The sequence below is a fragment of the Podarcis raffonei genome, chromosome 13 (assembly GCF_027172205.1).
Source record: "Podarcis raffonei isolate rPodRaf1 chromosome 13, rPodRaf1.pri, whole genome shotgun sequence".
NCBI classification, from domain to species: domain Eukaryota; kingdom Metazoa; phylum Chordata; class Lepidosauria; order Squamata; family Lacertidae; genus Podarcis; species Podarcis raffonei.
In genome coordinates, this window is record NC_070614.1 from 39,104,509 (window position 1) to 39,125,378 (window position 20,870).

The window sequence follows — 20,870 nt, forward strand, 5'->3', positions numbered from 1 at the left end:
TCTCCCCAGCGCTACTAAACTGCAAAAAGCCAACATTTAAAAGTGAGTCGGACAAATCCATGGAGGAGCATGCTATTCGTGGCTAATATTCTACAATCAGGCTCTGCTTCCCTGCTTCCCACAGGCATCTGGTTGGCCACTGTGATTACAGGATGCTGGGTTGCCATATACTCTCTTTTTCCAGGACAGGTCCTCTTTTTCATTATGAGAGTCGCCATAGAGATCCATAGTTAAAAGTAAAGGTAAAGGGTAAAGGGACCCCTGACCATTAGGTCCAGTCGTGACTGAGGGTTCCGGCGCTCATCTCGCTTTATTGGCAGAGGGAGCCGGCATACAGCTTCCAGGTCATGTGGCCAGCATGACTAAGTCGCTTCTGTTGAACCAGAGCAGTGCATGGAAACGCTGTTTACCTTCCCGCCAGAGCGGTACCTATTTATCTACTTGTACTTTGACGTGCTTTTGAACTGCTAGGTGGGCAGGAGCAGGGACCAAGCAATGGGAGCTCACCCCTTCACGGGGATTCGAACCGCTGACCTTCTGATTGGCAACTCCTAGGCTCTGTGGTTTAACCCACAGCGCCACCCGCGTCCCTCAAATAGTTAAAAGTAGATGTCGGCAAATATGTCCTCTTTTTTTCTCTTCAAAGTGTGGCAACCCAAAGACCCTTTGGCTCAATCCGTAAGCAGGGCTCTTCTTTATGGTCTCTCGAAATATCAGTTGCCAGGGAGCAGAAATGGGGAGAGGGCTTTTGTGCTTATGTTCTACAGGCATCTGGTTGGCCGCTGTGAGAAGGCTGTATTAAATGGCCATTTGGTCTGATCCAGCAGGGCTTCTTCTTCATTCTGTCTGTTGGGCAGTTGTTACAGGAACAAAAACATGCTTCTGTTAAAAAAGAAAGAAAAAAGTGGCACCTTAGCCTGCTGTTTGCTACAGAAAACATTTGGTGGGAGGAATTAAAATAGCTATTCAAATTATTCAATACTGAAATATCAACACTTCCCAGTGGGGCAGCATAATACGTTGTTGCAAAACAGCAATGAGTCTTGCGATACCTGGAAGACCAACACATTTATTTTGGCATAAGCTTTCATGGACTAGGACCTACTTCACCAGATCTATGACATGTAAGCCTCACTTAAACTTCACACACAACACACACACACACACACACACACACACGTAAGTGGGGGTGGGGAGAGAAAGGGATTAAAGGGAAATCTACAATTCTACAATTCTATGACTTCACTCAGTGGACTCATGCAATGCTGAAACAAAGTGAGGAAGAAGACACAGCCTTACAGAACCTCACAAAACATGCATTGTGGGCCTCAGCAGAAAGTTCCTCCAGCACCAGCTTCTGGGAAACAGTCTTTCAGCAGGTAGGATGAGAACGGCTGTAGCAAAGTTGCTTCAGCTCCCATCCTGAACAGCCAGGCTAGAGAAAGCTACTTGTGGTTGTGATTCTGAAATCTGCAGAGAGGCCTAAGAAAACTGACTGGATCACAGTTGTCTGCATGTCTTCTCCCAGTGCTGGTCATTCAGCAGGGTGATGAAGGTGTTTTTTAGCATGGAACCTAGTCTCAAACCCAGATTAAAATGGATCTAGATCAGGGCAGCAAACCCACAACCTGCCTAAATATTTTATTTTAGTTCCCTCCCCACATTTTCAAAAATATATATTGCTGTCTGCTTCCTTGCTTTGATACTGTGACACCAAACATTTTTTCTGGCGCTCCAAGAACCCCCATTTGTCTATTAATATAAAAAACTTAATAATGTTTCTTCCACCTTACTGCTTCACTGAGATGCCAAACATTTTCTGAAACCCCCTAATTTGTCCATTTTACGATACGATATCTTTATTGTCATTGTCCCTTGCGGAACAATGAAATTGAAAAACTACATAAAACTACCACGAAACTACATAAAACTACATAAAACTACATAAAACTACATAAAACTACATAAAAACTACACAAAACATAAAACCCCCTAAAAACTCTAAAACCCCATTTTAAAATACACTATACTACAGAGACCCCTTATGCTGCGTTTAGAACCAGAATTGCATTAGCGTAGAAACTGTTTTTCAAGTGGCTAGTCCTGAAAAACATTTTTAAAATGTTTTTAATTTATTTTTAGATGTCTATTTTAAAACTGACTACTCCTGCATTCCCCTTGATACAATTGTTATGTGAAAATGCTTTTGTGGTCCCCAAGTCCCCCTATGTGCCCTCTTAAAAAAAGAAAATATTATGATCTAGATAATCAGCCCAATCAAAAAATGTCTGGAGTAGTACAGCTGCTTACACCTTCAGCACTTTCTCTCCCCCTGAGGCTTGTGCTGTGATCCTCACCACTCTGTTGCCCTTTTTGCTGCCTGTTACAAAAGGGAAAGAGGAAAAATAGGGATGGGAATGTTAAGTCACCTGCAAACACCTGCCACTTGCCGCCTCCTCCTCCTCCTCCTCCTCTCTCTTTCTTGTGGTAGCAGTACAGCAGAGTCATGGACTCATGCTGTGGGTGGGTGTTGTGCGCGCACACACACACACACACACACACCCCATTCCAGACATTTTCTTCCAATAAAAATACCATATTGGACAAGCAGTGTCTCCATCCCTTTTTCCCAAGATGCCTAGTGCAACATAGCTCATTAGTGCAAATGGGGCACAGCTCCACCAACCTGATTCTGTCCTCAAGCAGCGCCCACTTGCCTGCCTACCTGCAGACGCTCCAAGTGTCCCTATTTTCCAGGGGCATCCCTAATTTTGAGAAGCCGTCCCAGTTCCTGATTTGAGAGCCAGTGTGGTGTAGTGGTTAAGAGCGGTAGTCTCGTAATCTGGGGAACCGGGTTTGCGTCTCCGCTCCCCCACATGCAACTGCTAGGTGACCTTGGGCTAGTCATACTTCAGCCCCACTCACCTCACAGAGTGTTTGTTGTGGGGGAGGAAGGGAAAGGAGAATGTTAGCCGCTTTGAGACTCCTTAAGGGGAGTGAAAGGCGGGATATCAAATCCAAACTCTTCTTCTTGATTCTGGAATGTCTTGCTTTTCTTCAGGCTGTCCCTATTTTTATTGGAGAAATGTTGGAGGGTATGGTAGGATGTCCCTATTTTCACTGGAGAAATGTTGGATGATATGGAGTTATCCGACTCCCAAGCCATCTGAAGGCAATCCAGTATAGGGAAGTTTTGTAGTGTTTAATGTTTTCTTATGTTTTTATACAGTATATATTGGAAGCTGCCCAGAGTGCTGGGGCAACCCATTAAGATGTGTGGTGTATAAATAGTCAAATTATCATGGTGGAATGGGACGTCCCTATTTTCATCAGAGAAATGTTGGAGGGTATGTATTTGCTTAAAATCCAGGCCAGGTTGCAGCAACTTCCCGATAGCTTCCTCCACATCCTTAGTCTCAGTGTCCTTCCCTTCTTTCCCCCCATGTTGCTTCATAGGCTGCAAACCTCTTGGGGTCAGGGACAGGTCATTTTCTTCTCTATTATGTGTCGGCACACAGATAATAAAATTGGAAAGGGCCTCAAAGGTCTCTAGTCAACCCCCCTGCCAATGCAGGAAACCCAGCACTTCAGTACTGCTAACACCGCAGATTGACTTCACCCTCGGAGGCACACTCCATTGTCCGTTGAGACAGACAGATGCCAACCAGTATTACAATGCCTGCGCCAGAGTCAACCCATTATTTACAACACTCAGGTGGGAACATAAAGACATAGCTCAGTGGTAAGGCAACTGCTTTACAAGTACTTGTAGAAGGTCCCAAGATCAATCCCTGGCTTCTCCAGCTAGAAAGAAAGACCCTCTGTTTAAGAAGGAGGGCAAAGGGCCCTATCTTACACATCCTGGCTGGGGCCAGTAGCCCAGCTGGTTCGCCTCCCGTCTCATGTCTAGCCTATTTCCACCGATGAAGCAAGACTGCAGCACTATTGGTTTCTGTTCTTCGACTTGCAAGCTGAGAAATGAAACTTTCACTTCTGCAGAAAAAAATGCATGTGGACTTAACCTTTGCAGCAGTTTCCTTTAACACTAGAAAGATGAGAAACTAAGTTCTGTGAGGGTCTTGGGCTTGTCCCATTTAATTTGCATAGCACACATCCATAGTCCTCAAAAAACACCAATCCTGATGCTCCCCCCCAGTGGCGTAGCGTGGGGGGTGCAGGGGGGGCCGGCCGCACTGGGCGCAACATCTGGGGGTTAGGGCAAATCCACGGGTTAGGGGGCGCAAATTACTTGCCTTGCCCCGGGTGCTGACAACCCACGCTACGCCACTGCTTCCCCCTATAAATTTGGGATTACCTGATTTCATGGGTGCAGCCAGGCCTTTTGTTGGGGGGGGCAGGTCTCTTGTTGTGGGGACAGAATCTCAGTCACCTATTTATTTTTATTTATTGGGGGGGCAGCTGCCCCCCCGCCTATGCCCATGCCTGATATGATGATAATCTGATATTTTGGGGGAACATCAGGCTCCTAAACACTCCACTCGGGGTATGTGAACCAATTGTCATTTTCTGCTTTTCTTTTTCCATGCCTGCACACTCCTCAAAGCTCCTCAAAGCTTTCATTTCTGTTTTGGCTGTGCTTCTAAATATTTCTGATGTGCTCGGGAAGGGAGGAATATCCCCCACTTTTTATCTCTCCTGATTTGCTCAAAACCATGGAACTGCGAATTCACAATTGCCAAACTGTGGCCTTTGCACACTTCTTGGTGGGGAGGCGTCGTTAAAAACAAAACACCAAGTTGCAGGCCCAGCAATCTGCACCTGTCCGTACTTAATAGCCATAACAGAACCAACAGATTAGAAGGCAGAGACTAAAGGAAAGATCAGAGTTGCTTCTCATATGATAGCCATCTTGAACTACCTTAAGGGCTGTCACGTGGAGCAAGCTTGTTTTCTCCTGCTCTGGAGGGTAGAACTCGAACCAATGGCTTCAAGTTACAAGAAAGGAGATTCTAACTAAACACCAGGAAGAACCTTCTGATAGTAAGAGCTGTTCAACAGTGGAACAGTCTCCCTCAAGAGGTTGTGGACTCTCCTTACTTGGAGATTTTTAAGCAGAAGTTGGGTGGCCCTCTGTCATGGATGCTTTAGCTGAGCTTCCTGCATTGCCAGGGGTTGGACTCATTGACCCTTGGGGTTTGTTAAGAGTGCTGGGAATTGTAGTTCGTAAGGGGTAACTGGATATGGAATAACTGATTGGTTCAAAATTGGGAAAGGAGTACAACAAGGCTGTATATTGTCTCCCTGCTTATTTAAATTATATGCAGAATTCATCATGCAAAAGGCTGGGCTGGATGAACCCCAAGCCAGAATTAAGATCGCCGGAAGAAATACCAACAATCTCAGATATGCAGATGATACAACCTTGATGGCAGAAAGTGAGGAGGAATTAAAGAACCTTTTAATGAGGGTGAAAGAGGAGAGCACAAAATATGGTCTGAAGCTCAACATCAAAAAAATGAAGATCATGGCCACTGGGCCCATCACCTCCTGGCAAATAGAAGGGGAAGAAATGGAGGCAGTGAGAGATTTTACTTTCTTGGGCTCCATTATCACTGCAGATGGTGACAGCTGTCACGAAATTAAAAGATGCCTGCTTATTGGGAGAAAAGCAATGACAAACCTAGACAGCATCTTAAAAAGCAGAGACATCACCTTGCCGACAAAGGTCCATATAGTTAAAGCTATGGTTTTCCCAGTAGTGATGTATGGAAGTGAGAGCTGGACCATAAAGAAGGCTGATCGCTGAAGAATTGACGCTTTTGAATTCTGGTGCTGGAGGAGACTTGAGAGTCCCATGGACTGCAAGAAGATCAAACCTATCCATTCTGAAGGAAATCAGCCCTGAGTGCTCACTGGAAGGACAGATCCTGAAGCTGAGGCTCCAATACTTTGGCCACCTCATGAGATGAGAAGACTCCCTGGAAAAGACCCTGATGTTGGGAAAGATGGAGGGCACAAGGAGAAGGCGACGGCAGAGGATGAGATGGTTGGACAGTGTTCTTGAAGCTACCAGCATGACTTTGACCAAACTGCGGGAGGCAGTGGAAGACAGGAGTGCCTGGCGTGCTCTGGCCCATGCAGTCACGAAGAGTCGGACACGACTAAATGACTAAACAACAACAAAAGGGGTAAGCAACAATTCCCAGGATTCTTGGAGAGGGAATGTGCTTTAAATGAATGGTTCCATACCAAAGTTTAAGGACTGCTTGCTTGTACTACTTTCAAATCATCTTTATTGATTTTCAGATGTACGCCCAATCATCTCCATTGATTTTCAGACATGCATCCAAACATCTATCGACCAACTCAAATGGCACAACACAAATAAACAAGTGAAATACAGATCCAAACAGAAAAGGCATCAGTACGCCTCATATTATCTGCTATGATAGCAAGTATCAGACCCAGTGGGTTGGTTGTGCTTCTTTGGAAGAGAACAGGGGTTCATGAGAATCAGTATTAAGAGTTGGTAGGGACCTCAAAGTCCACCCTACTGCAGACAGCTTTAGACCACTTTTAATAGTTATTGCGTCCCCTAATCCTGGGAACTATATTTTTCCTCTTCCAGAGCTACAATTTCCAGCACCTCTTACAAACTATAGTTCCCAGGATTCTTTGTGGGGGAAGGCGTATGATTTCAGTGCACCGTATGTGCCAAAGTAACCCAAAGACTTGGGCTACAATCCTAACACCACCTTGTCTGGCAGTAAGCTCTGTTGAATTCAGTGGGACTTCCTTGTGAGAGCTCCCGCTATAGTTACTACGCACTTTCGCTGAGGCAGCAGGGGAGGCATTGCCATATCTGTCTCTCTGGAGCCAGCCGTAACTGAGGGATCGTAGATCACAAGGATCCTGGAATCGAAGAGTCGGAAGGGACCCCAAAGGGTCATCTAGCCCAACCCCCTTGCAAGACAGGAATCTTGCCAACTACAGCTGTCTCTGGATGGGCTCGATCTTGGCCGTCTGTAGTGTATCAGATACCGACTCTTCCACCTCTCCGCCTTTGGGACTGAATGCCCACCGTCTTTGCCCCACATCCCCCTCTAAAAGTGCCCGCCCCACTCCTCAGCTCCGAGACATTCCCCGCCTCTTTCCCAAACGGAGCGAAATCGCTTTCGGTTTCCATTTCGCCGGAATCGAAAGCGACTGGCATCTTTAAAGCGCAGCAGCCGCTGCTTCCCCCACCCTCCGCCTTGAGGCGAGGTAGGGCGGCGGACCTCTTTTGCTCTTTAGTCATCGTCGGCCGGGAAGCTGCGCGGGGATCTTCGCACCTGCATCTTCCAAGAGACGCGGTGAGTAATAACAGACAGCAGGTGATGGGGACCGATTCAACAGGACTCCTGGGCTCCTTGGGAGGAGTAACGGGGTTTAAACAGGCTTAGAAGAAGTACGAGCGTCTCTGGAAACACAGCGAAATGCTCTGATCCTAAACACATTTGCTTAGTTAATACAGACACTTCTAGCCCACCTTTCCTTCAAAGAGCGCAAGGTGCCTCGTTCGCATTTTATCCTCCCAACAGCCGTGGGAAGTTGGCTAGGCTGAGAGATTGGCGTCTGTGAGCCATCGCTTTTGAGGTTTTCCTCACCTAGCAAATTCCCCGCAGAAGCAAAAAGCTAATACTTCAGGCGGGGAGAAAAATATATAGCTCGGCCTTGTTCCTGTCGCTCTAATTTCTACTTGCAGGGAACTTGCCTTTTCTTTTTGTAAAACTTGGGAGGGAAAGTTAAAACGTCGACTTTCCTTGACGTTTAGCCTTGTCGACTAAAATGGTGCAGTGCTGGGCTCTTAGACCTCATTCTCCTAGTGTAGACTTGGCTTATAGTGTGACTATGCAGTAGAAATACAAATATGGCTGTATTCTAAATGGTACTGCGTGAAATTACCACCGTTTTGCATTCTGGGGAACCTCCTGCGTCTAGTTGGCCTGGCTGGCAGGCATTCAAAAGGCGAGACTTACCCTACTGTCTGGATGCAGTGATAATCAGGGAAGACCTTGTCACTTGAATGAATTTTGTTTCCCTGCATATAGCAATTAAAAGAAAGGCTGAAGAATGTGAGGTGGCAAGTGAGCAGCCCCACTGCTCTGGTACCCAAGCAATTCCTATAAAACTGCAGTTGGGAATCTACAAATGTAAACCCATCCCCTTTGCTTTCTTGACACTCACCCCAGACACCATCTGGGCTCTGCACCCTCCTCCCTTGTTTTTGGCTGGCTCGGAACCTGTCCTTGAACATTTTTGATCATGCCTTTTGTTTGCATAGATAAATAAGTTTGTGTCCATCTAGAAACCTCTAGCGTTGAGTTTGCTGGGATGTTTCCTTCTTGATGAGGGTAAGAGGCACACCCATTTCTTTGTCCACTTTTTGCTTCTTGCCATGCCCACCACAGGCATGTGATGCCCAGAATGTGGTCTTTGGGCTGGAAAAAAGGTTTCAATCGGAGCACATCCTCTCTTATCAACCCTTGGCAGGAAACAAAAAAAATTTCTCCGGAAATAATGATTCTGCAATAGTTGTAACGGATCATGTGCTTCCATTGTGTTCTGGCTCTGCAAATGTCTTGTTTGTTGTGTGTTCGGCTGTCTTGATGGCTGAAAAGGAGTGAACCAAATAACCTCAGTGGCCTGTGATGACCAGGGGATGTGTGTCTTCCCCTTACGTGTTTGTGATCCATTCTTCCAAAGTGCTCCCCTTAAAATTAGGGGAGCTGAACAAGTTTGTAGTTGGGTCTGTAGTTTGAAATGATGCAGGGATATTTGATAAATTATTAGTAGGGTCCACTCTGCTAGGTTATGCAAAATGCAGCTGGACTGAGAAACACGAGAAAAGACAGGAATATTAGGAGGTGAACAGTGGAAAGTCTTGGGAGGAAAGTTCCCATACAATAATACTTCAGTATAATTTAGGGAAACATCACTTTAAAATATGAAGAAGTGATTTTTAACACCTTTTAGGTTGTAACAATTAAAAAAAATGTTAAAAGTTTTGTTTGAGGGGCTGTTGGGGAGTTGGATCTTATATGTGGTGGGATTGTATGTTGCCAAATTTTGGAAAAAGATTTTTAATGAAACCTCAGCAGTAATTGTCGGGGGGGGCAGGGAAAGGATCCCCAAAGCACCTGAACTGGATCTGTTATTACAGGGGGAAATCAGAAAAGCTTACATACCGTAAACAAGTTCTTGGTGGAGCTCCAAGAATCTCAGTGGCGAGATTTGGAGGGGGAGGGACTTACAAGAGTTAAACACAGCAAAATAATACAACACAGCATGGGAAATCATGTTAATTGACGTATTGCTAAGGGTACGTTTGGCCGAGGTAAAAAGAAAGAGAAATTTTTGGTGGCCTTTTATTACGTACACAAGAAAGGTGGTGTGAAACCTATGCCATTGGTCTTTAGAAATATCTGGATTATGTAACTTTTATTTGTTCAAAGGCAACATACTCTCAGGAAAAGAACAGTGCAGGCTTGATTCTTTGTATACACTGTCTAGTTTATTTTTTGTAAGTTTATTTTATTTTGGAGTTACAGATAGGTAGCCGTGTTGGTCTGCCATAGTCTTTAAGGTGCTACTGGAAGGAAATATTTTTTTGTTTTATTTTGTAATCTTTGGAACATGTTTGGTGTCAAAGGTTTTAATTTAATAAACAGTAACTATAATAAATAGTAAAAAGGTTGTATGCCTGCATAAGAAAATGAATAGAAGATGAACTGTCACAGGACAAGAACTGGGAGTTGGCAAGAGTTTAAGGAACTTGATAAGGGTGCTGAGAGATGTTAGGAGACCCCTGTTCCCTTCACAGAGCTACAGATCTCAAGAGTGATTTAACAATAAATCCCTCTTCCCAGAGAACTCTGGCAATTGTCTTCCCGTGAGGGGAATTAGAGGTTGCTAACAACCCTCAGCACCCTTAACCAGCTACAGTTTCCAGGAATCTTTGGGGGAAGCTATGACTGTTAAAATGGTATAATAGTGGTTTAAATGTATATCTGGCAAAATAGTGGTTTAAATAAATATTGGCCACCTTTCCTGTCCACCTCATAGAATTGTTGCACAGTCTGTTGGCTACAAAAGCACATTCCAGATCACAGTCAATCTTAAGTAAGCTTACGTAAGCTCACTTAAGTAAGTGAGTTGGCCTCAATGGCTTAAAAGGACTTACGTGATTTTAAAATGTGTTGTGGGGGGTTATTGGGTTTTGTTTTGATTTTGATTATGTACTTTGTTTGTTTTTTTAAAGATATTTATTAAAATTTCCAATTTTTATACAAACAAAAAGCAAAAAAGTTTAAAAAACACATATAGTTCACAATACTTAGTTTTCAACGACATATTTCCCTGACCTCCTCATACCTCCCCTTCTTGTAGTCCAATTCAAATTATTTATTCAGCAAATCCTTATCTCAAAGCATTACAGCTAAAAAACCCCTTAATTTCTATCCGACATCATTCAACATTCATTAATTTTACAATATTTCTGTAAATAGTCCTTGAATTTCTTCCAATCTTCCGCCGACTCTTCTCCCTGGTCACGGATTAATTTTCTCTCCAGTTCTCCCTGGTCACGCATTAATTTTGCCGAGTGCCTGAGCCAATAAATCTTCAGATGACATAGCTTTTGGTTTTGCTTGCGAAGCAGCAGTTCCTACTGTGCCTGCTGCTCCGGATGTTGAAGCCCTTCTCTGATGTGTAATATCAATCTTGTATTGTCTACCGGACCTGGTAGTTTTTTCCTGTGCCAGCTCTATCTTCCCTTTCTCATTTGCCATAACACTCTCATGCAAAACCCAAGGTCAGTCTCACGCCTGGTAGATTTGTTTTGAAGAGGAATTTTCCAAGCTTGGTTACTTAGTGGCTTAGTTGTTGTTGCAACATAGTCTCCTCTAGGGGGACACACTTCCAACTTCACTTTGTAACTTTTAAAACAAATATGGTCCTTATAGGTCCCCAGTACCCTTAAAAGCCACAAATTCAGTGTCCTTAAAAGTTACTTTTTAGTCAAAAGCAGTTCCAGAAACACTGTATCTTTCACAGAGTTGTATCAAAAATCTTTACCTTTAACGTGCTGGCAATTCTTCCCAATTAGGCTTTCCCTATCATAGGCAGTCCGTTCCCAGATTTCAGAGCAGCAGATGTAACTTTACTTCCCTCCTTCCTTGCAGGTAAATACCTCTCAAATTTCTCCCCTCTGCTCCTGCAGGCAGGGGGGGATCGCTTTTTTGGTGCTGGATTTTAGACCTTTAAAAAGACGTCTTTCAGAGTTACAGCTTTAGAGTCTCTTTGCTTTGATCTGCTTACAAGCCGGAAAGGTAGACTTCCTGTTTTTACCTTTCCCGTTTCGGTGCCGAATTTTTTTAAAAAAGTTTTTCCTCGAATTAATTGACTTAATCCTACTCACGAGTAGTTGCTTTAGAGTCCAATTGCCAGGAAGAAATCAGCGCTCTCCGACGATGGCCATGCGGCTTCACTCCATGGAAGCGGTAGACGGCTCTCAGCTCCGCGCCGCTCACCCCCGTTTTGTCCAAATTGTATGCCTCCATTATTTGGTAATAATGGAGCCAAGCTCGCACTTTATTTTTCAATTTTTAAAGCTCTGCACTTTAAAAAGGCTCCTTCGCAGTGGGGGGGGGCGCAAATGGAGCCCGCCGAGCCTCCAAGTTCCCAGGCTTCACTGCCTGCGATTTCTTCGGGTCCCCGCTTCGCCGGAGCGGCAAGACCCTGTCCCGTGGAGCCTATTCCCTCCGGAGCTCAGAGGGAATCCGCCATTCGTCGCTGGCGCTGACCGGAAGTCAGTCCAGGGAGCCCTGAGTTTTTATATTGTGATTTTATCCTGTGAACTGCCCTGAGACCTGCAGGTACAGAGCGGCATACAAATTTTATAAGTTACAGTAATAATAAATTAGTAAACGTGTTTTAGATCAGAAGCAGAGGACAGAGAAAGATGCCACACTGCTTGTGGCAGGCTTGGACTGTTTGCTTTTGCCTTTGGTAACTGAAATCACATCCTTACCATACATTTAAAGCACCTGTTTTTCCCCAAAGAATCATGGGAACTGTAGTTTCTTCCTCACATAAGCTACAGTTTCCAGCACACATAACAAACTGCAGCCTGGCAGGGTTTTCTATTGTTCCAAAATCCCTTTGATGAGAGATGACTGGTGGGGGGGGGAGTGTTTGTAACATCATGGTAAGAGATACCTCTTGTCTGTTTTGTTAAAAAATGTCCATTTACAGAAGGAACAATAGTTTATGAGCTCTTTTTTTGTTCAGTGGGGACCAATGTGCAAATCGTATTGTTGAGATTATACACTCCATTTTTCCCCCCATTCTGCATTTTTCTTCTCACTTTTGCAGGTATCAACATGTCTCAGGGGCAGAAGAAGAGGTAAGAAATGGTGTGTGTGTGTATCCATGGGATTTCTCATGGACAAAAAAATGCCAGTAAGACTGTGCTGGATGTGCTGATCATAGAACTGTAGAGTTGAAAGGGACCTAAAGGGTCATCTAGTCCAACCCCCTGCCATGCAGGGATCTCAGCTAAGGCATCCATGACAGGTGGCCGTCCAACCTCTGATTAAAAACCTCCAAGGAAGGAGAGTCCACAATCTCCCGAGGGAGACTGTTCCAATGTCAAACAGCTCTTACCACCAGAGAGTTCTTTCTGATGTTTAGTCAGAACCAAATCTATCTGGGATCTGATAACACCTTGCTTAAAACATTGCTGACTCTTCCTCCAAGGAGCTCAGAGTTAGACCGAGTGTGTGAAGAACTGGCCCAAGGTCACCCAGTGAGCTCTGTGGCTCTGAGGGTTAGGCTGTGGGCAGCAGACTGGGGTGAGAGCTTGTAGTGAGAACCAAAAGTTAAATGAGGATGCAGGATGAAGAAGCAAGTTAGGAGCAAAAGGCTACAGACCTCTGGGTATAGGGCAGTACAGTGGTATCTCGGGTTACATACGTTTCAGGTTACAGACTCTGCTAACTGAGAAATAGTACCTCGGGTTAAGAACTTTGCTTCAGATAAGATATAAGGATTTGTTAGAAAAGAAAACCCAAGATGGTTGTCACCAATGGAAGCGAAGGTACAGAAAAAACTCAATACGGAGGCCAAATGGAAGAAATATTGGGAAATTTTGGAACAAGACGGTGACAGAATAAAACTGCAGAGCTTTGAAAAATAAAGTGCGAGATTGGCTCCATTATTACCAAATAATGGAGGCATACAATTTGGACAAAAAAGTTGGTTTCCAGGTGGAGAAATCAAAATTGGAAACAGAATTGTTAGATTCAAAAATTAAGAATTTGTCAAGAATGTATAACTTGCTGTTGAAATGGAACATTCAGGATGAAACGGTAAAATCAGCTATGATTAAATGGGCACAAGATGTTGGACATAACATAATGATGGCTGACTGGGAACAGTTATGGACCACAGGTATGAAATTTACGGCATGTAATGCCTTAAGAGAAAATTTAATGAAAATGATTTATAGATGGTACATGACACCAGTCAAGTTTGCAATAATTTACCATCTGCCCGATAATAAATGTTGGAAATGTAATGAGACTGAAGGTACATTCTTTCACCTTTGGTGGACATGCCCAAGGATTAAGACATTCTGGGAGATGATTTATAATGAAAAGAAAAAGGTATTTAAATATACCTTCCTGAAGAAACCAGAGGCCTTTCTCCTGGGCATGGTCGGCCAATTGGTGCCAAAGAAGGATAGAACTTTCTTTATGTATGCGACAGCAGCAGCAAGAATACTCATCGCGAAGTATTGGAAGACACAAGATTTACCCACCCGGGAAGAATGGCAGATGAAGTTGATGGACTATATGGAACTGGCGGAAATGACTGGCAGAATCCGAGACCAGGGAGAAGAGTCGGTGGAAGAAGACTGGAAAAAGTTTAAAGACTATTTACAGAAATACTGTAAAATTAATGAATGTTAGAAAAAGGTGGAAATGAAGTTATATGGCTTTAGTAGAAATGTGGTAAGGAACTAAGTATAATTAGATTATTAGAGTATTAAAGGAAAAAATAAGGTTAGAAATGTTAAGATAATTATAGGATAGAAAACAGAGGAAGATGGAAAGGAATTGCTGAAATAATTAATAGAAGTGGAATACAAAAAGGGAGGTGTGAGGAGGTCGCTGAAATAAGTGAATGAAAGATAAGATATTGAAATTGTTTGGTGTGTTTTAAATGGTTTTTATTTTGTTCTGTTAGTTTAATGTGTTAGTGTTATGTAGTGTTTTTATGTTATATTATGTAGTGTTTTTGTATTGTACTGTATTGTTTATTTTGTTAAGGATAATTATAATTATTTTGTTTTGTTTAAATTGTTGGAAAAGTAATAAATATTATTTTTTTATAAAAAGAACTTTGCTTCAGGATGAGAACAGAAATTGTGCTCTGGTGGTGCGGTGGCAGCGGGAGGCCCCATTAGCTAAAGTGGTGCTTCAGGTTAAGAACAGTTTCAGGTTAAGAATGGACCTCCGGAACAAATTAAGTACTTAACCCGAGGTACCACTGAATAATAATAATAATAATAATAATAATAATAATAATAATAATACTCAAGATGGCAGGGAGACAAGCCTTGAACAAGGCTTACCTGGAACAAGAAGTTCACTTACAGTTTTTGCTGGCCAGTAGGATCCAATAGCCAAGCTGGGTCAGTAGTGGCAGCCCAGGGTCCTTTGAATACTAAATTGTCCAGGCAGATGCCACAACAATGCAGTGTCACTCAGGAGGGAAACCTGCACACAGACCCAACAGCAGAGGGAGGATTTAAACTAGGAGTTAGGAACCTTTGGACCATGGGCCAGTTGCCTCCTTATTCTGTGTATAGTGTTTCTCATCCCTGCTAAACTTAGGGTTGCAAAGGCCTTCTATTGTAGCCAACAGTAAGCTTTTCCCCAAGCTCAATTGGGCGGTGTTGTTTTTAGGGTGGCGGGTTTGCAGCTGGGTCCAGAAGCGTGATTAATCCTTTTCTCTCCCCACTTGTAAACCCTCCACAATCTCTTTTCAAAGAAGTCTTCTTTTGCCATAATGTTTGTATGAGAAGGATGATCTTCGGGAAGAGTGCTGTTGGAGAGGGAAGGGTTAACCCATCTCTTCTCAGCTGAGATTTCCAGGAATCTCTCTCTTTCTCTCTCCTGGCAATTAGGCTTGCTAAAAGTTAGAAGGCTTTTTTCAACCCCAGTTGCTGTGCATGTTAATACATCTCTCTGTCTCTCTCTGTATATGCATGTGCACCTGTGTATGCTTGTATTATTGTGCATTTGGTGGCTACACACACGACTGGGAATGTGGCTCTCACAGAGGTGGAGCTAGCTGCTGCGGCACCAGGAGCTGCGCACATGTTGTGCACCCAGGGGGCAGGGCGAGTGTCCCAGGGGGGCGCCGCCTGCGCCAAGCGTCCCAGGGGGCGAGACACCTAGGGGGGCGAAGCAAGCCACCCATGGCAGGTTGCTTCCTGGGCAGGGTGGGGGCAGGGAGGGAGCCACGCCGCTTTGCCAGCAGCCTTCCTCCCTTCCCTCTTCCTTTTGACAGCTCAGGAGAGGCTCCCCCCCAAAGGAAGCGGGGGGGGGCAATGGCGAGCTGCTCATCCGCAACTCCCAAGCCTCCTTCGAGCTGTCAAAACGAAGGGGGAAGGGGGGAAGGCCGCTGGCAAGGCGGCACAGCTCTGCCCCTTCCCCTGAGGACTTGGGATATGCTTGGGAGTCGTGGGTGGGCAGTGTGCCGAACATCAACCCCCTCAGTGATGACACCCGGGGTGAACCGCCCCCACCGGCCCCCCTTCCTCCACCCCTGGACTCTCAGGCCAAAAAAAATTCCCTACTCCAGACTGAAATCTAGGAGTGGCTGGTGTGGACAACCCCTCTTGACACACCATTGCTACAGTTTACTTGGGCAGTGCCAGGGTTGGGCAGGTCAGCAGTGAGGTCAAGGTTGCCCAGGTGCACCACCCCACCCCCCCACAGCCTGGTCCTGTTTAGATTGAAGTCTCTCTGTTTCTATTCATAGACTCTAACTACTGTAACCGTCTGCCTTTCTTTCAGAAAGGGCTTTCGACAAAAATCACCTCCGGTCCTCAAATACTTGCAGGGTATCCTCCGCAAGTACCCAGATGGGGGTCAGATCTTAAAAGTAAGTTTTTTAAGCATTGGGCCTGGGCTTTTTGCATTTGCCGTTTTTGAGAGCGAAGCCATTCCACATGGATTGCATTTTAAGTAGGGCTTGACCAACTTGCATGTTCACAGAGAGGAGGCAGTCAAACACCCGGATTTGGGGGGAAGAGAAGTAAGACTGCAAGTTTAGAGCAAGAAGCTGTTCTGGAGCGCAGGCCCAAAGGACGGCTTGTGGGAGTGGCTGGGTGCAGGGGTACCAAAGAAGGATGTCAAAAACATCAGAATGGCCAGTTCTAGTGCAATATTAAAGAAGGTGCAGATTTGCAGCAAAGAAGCCTGCCAAGTCTCCCAGCCTTTACAGATGCGGGACAGCAGCAAGGAGATGGCTTGCCCTCCCTTTTCTAAACAGGTAAAGTTTGAACGGGGTGATATTGACGACCCCTGTAAATGTCTAGCAGTTTATGGAATGTGGGACTGGCATCCATGTAGCAATTTCCAGAGTCTGTCTGTGTTGACCCCTGGCATTTATTCCTACTCTCATTCTCTTCTTCTTCCTGAAGGAGCTGATCCAAAATGCAGATGATGCGGGGGCTGAAGAGGTGATCTTGCTCTACGATGCACGGAGCTTTGGAACACAGAGCCTTTTCTCAGAGGGGCTGGCAAGCACCCAAGGTATGGATTAGACAGCTCCCAATGGTGGGTGCTCTGGGGGCCCCAGCAAAGAAATCACAATGTATCCTATAGGGAGGAGGTTGGCTGGATGAAATTCATAATAATTTTTCAGGGATGCTTTTGAGGGCCAAAGGCTTCCTTTTTAGCAGTCAGTAACCAAGGCTCCTCTAAGTTCTTCTTATACAGGTGAAACTCGAAAAATTAGAATATTGTGGAAAAGTTCATTTATTTCAGTAATGCAACTTAAAAGGTGAAACTAATATATGAGATAGACTCATGACATGCAAAGCGAGATATGTCAAGCCTTTATTTGTTACAATTGTGATGTTTATGGTGTACAGCTGATGAAAACCCCAAATTAACAATCTCAGAAAATTAGAATATTAAATGAAATCAGCAAAACAAGGACTGCAAATAGAGCAATATTGGACCTCTGAGAGGTAGAAGCATGCACATGTACTCAGTACTTGGTTTGGGCCCCTTTTGCATCAATTACTGCCTCAATGCGGCGTGGCATGGATGCTATCAGCCTGTGGCACTGCTGAGGTGTTATGGAAGACCAGGAAGCTTCAATAGCAGCCTTCAGCTCTTCTACATTGCTCGGTCATGTCTCTCATCTTTCTCTTGGCAATGCCCCATAGATTCTCTATGGGGTTCAGGTCAGGCAAGTTTGCTGGCCAATCAAGCACAGTAATCCCATGAGCATTGAACCAGGTTTTGGTACTTTTGGCACTGTGGGCAGGTGACAAAGTCCTGCTGGAAAATGAAATCAGCATCCCCATAAAGCTTGTCTGCGGAAGGAAGCATGAAGTGCTCCAAAATCTCTCGGTAGATGGCTGCGTTGACCCTGGACTTAATGAAGCACAGTGGACCAACACCAGCTGATGACATGGCTCCTCAAATAAAGGCTTGACATATCTCGCTTTGCATGTCATGAGTCTATCTCATATATTAGTTTCACCTTTTAAGTTGCATTACTGAAATAAATGAACTTTTCCACAATATTCTAATTTTCTGAGTTTCACCTGTATTGACACCAGAATGATTATTTGTGCCTGGGAAACCAGCAGTGAACTTCCTCTACTTTGGGGCCATTTCGTCCCACAGTGCATCCAAGGAAAGTTGCCATGATGTAGTGTCCTTCCAGGTGCCTTGTGGGAGGGAAATACGGCTGGCCACTGTACAGTAGTTTCCCACATTCTCATTTCTGTGCTACAATATCCATTTTGGGATAGATGGAAAACACTGGCCATATATGCTCTCACAGTGACTGTTAAAGTCGTATAAATGTGCTTTAAACAAATGATGTGGGTACCTGAGAGTGCACCTCCAGTATGTTCAATATATTGGTTCTATTCCAGTATCACATCATGGTTAGCAGAAATCTTAATCTAGAAAAGAGATGGGGGGTGGCGGCTGTGGCTCTCCAGATATAGTTGATCTCCAGCTCCCATCAGTCCCAGTGATTATAGCCAATGGTCAGGGATGGTGGCAGGGCTCTCCAGCCCTTGTTTATAGGACCTGGTCTGCTTCTGATAGCAATCAGGTTTATTAGCCTGCTCCCATCTCTCTGGTGCTACAGCCCTCTGGAGGTGGCTGTTACCACGGTTTGCTAAATTAGACAGGATCTCGTGCCACAAAACGTTCAATCATGATTTCTGTTTTGGTTTGCTGGCCGATCACAAACCCTAGTTTGCAATTCAGACATTGTGCCATGTCAAATTTGGCTTGGGAGTGACACTGTGAATCAAACCATCATCAAGGCACTTGAGTAAAAATTGCATGACCACACTTCTCTTTTTCAGGCCCTGCACTTCTTGCCTATAACAACGGTCTATTCTCTGAGGCTGACTGGGAAGGGATCCAGAGTCCAGGCATCAGTCACAAGGAGGATGACCCTTCTACAGTTGGACGCTTTGGCTTGGGCTTCAATTCAGTTTACCATATCACAGGTGAGAAGTTCTGCCTAGCTCAATTTGGGAGATAGTCTTCAAAACCAGATGTCTTTGGGAGGAAGGCATAAGAATTATAGGGAAAAGGCCTAGAAGACAGCTCAGGACCCCAAGACCTCAGGGACCACCTCTCTCTCCTCACATCGGCATACCTGGACCCTGCAATCATCCTCAGAGACCTTTGTCTGTGTACTTCTTCTGAGGGGGAGGGAATGGGAGAATGGGCTTTCTCAACAGTGGTTCCCCATTTGTAGAATGCTCTCCCCAGTAAAATATGCCTAATGCCATCATTGAGATGGGGGAAATTGAGAGAGATAAGGATGAATTGAAATAGGAGCATGAAGGGGGGAAAGGAACCAAGATTGGGGCACCCACATTTTAATGGCTGAATTCCTTCCCTTCGCTCTGTTTAGATTTCCCATCTATACTTTCTGGTGAATGTTTGGGGGTGCTGGACCCACAGCAGATGGCATTACATGACGGGGGTCAGCTCTGGGAGGTGAGTGAATGGGAAGAGGCATCTGACCAGTTCCAACCATTCTGGGCAGCACTGAAGTCTCTGGGCCAGCCTTGCCCAACTGCGGAGGGCCGCTTTCCAGGCACCCTGTTTCGCTTCCCGCTACGACAGAGTCCATCGAAGATCTCAGAAAATCTCTACAGTCCAGAACGGGTGCAGAAACTGCTGCTCTCGTTCGTGAATGATGCCCCCATTAGTTTGCTGTTCCTCAGGAACATCAAGAAACTGACGTTGGGTCTCATTGGGTCCGATGGTGCCATCCATGAGCTGCTGAAGGCTGAGGCCACCACTCGCCCATTTAATGGGTTGGGCATGAGCAAAGGTGTGCTGGAAGTTGCAGAATGCAGTAGTGGAAAGGGAAACCTTGTTGATGGTGCTATGGGCACTAAACTGGACATGGGTGTCCACATCAAAACACTTGCCCTATGTGGCACTGGGACTGGACAGGCCAGCAAGTGCAACTGGCTTGTGTTGTCTGCTGAAGCAAAGAAGGATGCCTTCCCAGAACTGTGGGAGCTCGCAGTGAAGGTCAGCTCTAAGCCCGTGTTGTCTTTGGCTTACTGTTTGCAAGACAAGTGCATGGGACGCCTCAGCTGCGTCTTGCCGCTCCCGGCCACAGAGGAAAACACCACTGGATTGCCACTGCACATCAGTGCCCCTTTCCAGCTGACAGATGACCGAAGACACGTGCAGTGGTCTGAAGAGGGGTCCCAGGCGAGGGGAGCCGATGGTCGTTGGAACCACTTGCTTATGGAGGAGATGTTGCCTGTTGCTTATTGCCAAATGGTACTGCTGGCATCTACCTGTCCGGACAACCCATATGGGGCATGGCCAGACCCAGACCAAAGCCAACAACTCCGATACAAGCCTTTAGTGGTTCAGATATGCCAGACACTGATGGACATGAAACTCTTGGTACGAGTCGGGGATGGGGAACCTCGTTTGCTCCACCCCTGCAAAGCCGTGATCTTGCCAGAGGTAGTGAGTGGTAAACCAGTAGAGAAGGCCCTGGAGAAGGCCCTCATTTTGGCAGGATCACCACTTGCTGCTGCTCCGCTCCATGTGCGCCGAGCTTTGGTGTGGGGTGCCAAAGGCAGGGCAGCGGTGCAAGAGGCCACACCGAAGTTTGTCAGGGAGACCCTGCGACGGACTACCAGTGTGTGGCATGGGATATCCTTGACAGAGAAACAGTTGCTGTTGGAGTACTTGGTTGGAGATGGGTGTTACCAGGAGCTGAAGAATCTGCCACTGCTGCCGACAGCCAATGGAAACTTTACCTGCTTTGGAGATTCTGGAGAGATGGTCTTCCTCGATAACCACAACTTCCCCAGGTGAGCAGTCTTACCACATATGATCCCCAGGGTAAACCGGCATTGTCCTTTTCGCCCTACCACAGTTAAATGTCCTCTCCCTATTAGATGTTCCAATTAATGGACTTGCATAATGGTTAATGCACGCATGTGCACACGCACACATACACACCTTGCAAGGCAGTTCACAAATGTCTTCACTATGGCTCATTTCAGACATTGCACCAAACCAAGAGACAGAGGCCCTTATGCACTTTTTTCA

The 20,870-nt window shown here is 45.3% G+C and overlaps 1 protein-coding gene and 1 long non-coding RNA gene across 4 annotated transcripts in view; one reads left to right on the top strand and one right to left on the bottom strand.

The window, feature by feature from the left end:
- The window catches only part of LOC128398630 (uncharacterized), a 22,344-nt gene continuing 1,474 nt past the window's right edge, over nucleotides 1–20,870 (bottom strand). Inside the window, exons 2-4 of one of the 2 annotated variants that reach the window (XR_008327181.1) lie at nucleotides 14,661–14,783; nucleotides 2,311–2,380; nucleotides 1–882 (exon numbers count right to left, since the gene is read on the bottom strand). This is a non-coding gene — a long non-coding RNA (uncharacterized LOC128398630). Of the gene's footprint in view, nucleotides 883–2,310; nucleotides 2,381–14,660; nucleotides 15,422–20,870 lie in introns of those variants that run through there. The other variant, XR_008327180.1, reaches the window with a different exon arrangement.
- LOC128398628 (sacsin-like) overlaps nucleotides 7,091–20,870 on the top strand; it is a 26,190-nt gene continuing 12,410 nt past the window's right edge. Inside the window, exons 1-6 of one of the 2 annotated variants that reach the window (XM_053359863.1) lie at nucleotides 7,091–7,313; nucleotides 12,376–12,406; nucleotides 16,089–16,176; nucleotides 16,718–16,829; nucleotides 18,635–18,781; nucleotides 19,195–20,629. In XM_053359863.1, coding sequence (XP_053215838.1) covers nucleotides 12,384–12,406; nucleotides 16,089–16,176; nucleotides 16,718–16,829; nucleotides 18,635–18,781; nucleotides 19,195–20,629 — 1,805 coding nt within the window. In that variant the 5' untranslated portion in view covers nucleotides 7,091–7,313; nucleotides 12,376–12,383. Of the gene's footprint in view, nucleotides 7,314–12,348; nucleotides 12,407–16,088; nucleotides 16,177–16,717; nucleotides 16,830–18,634; nucleotides 18,782–19,194; nucleotides 20,630–20,870 lie in introns of those variants that run through there. The other variant, XM_053359864.1, reaches the window with a different exon arrangement.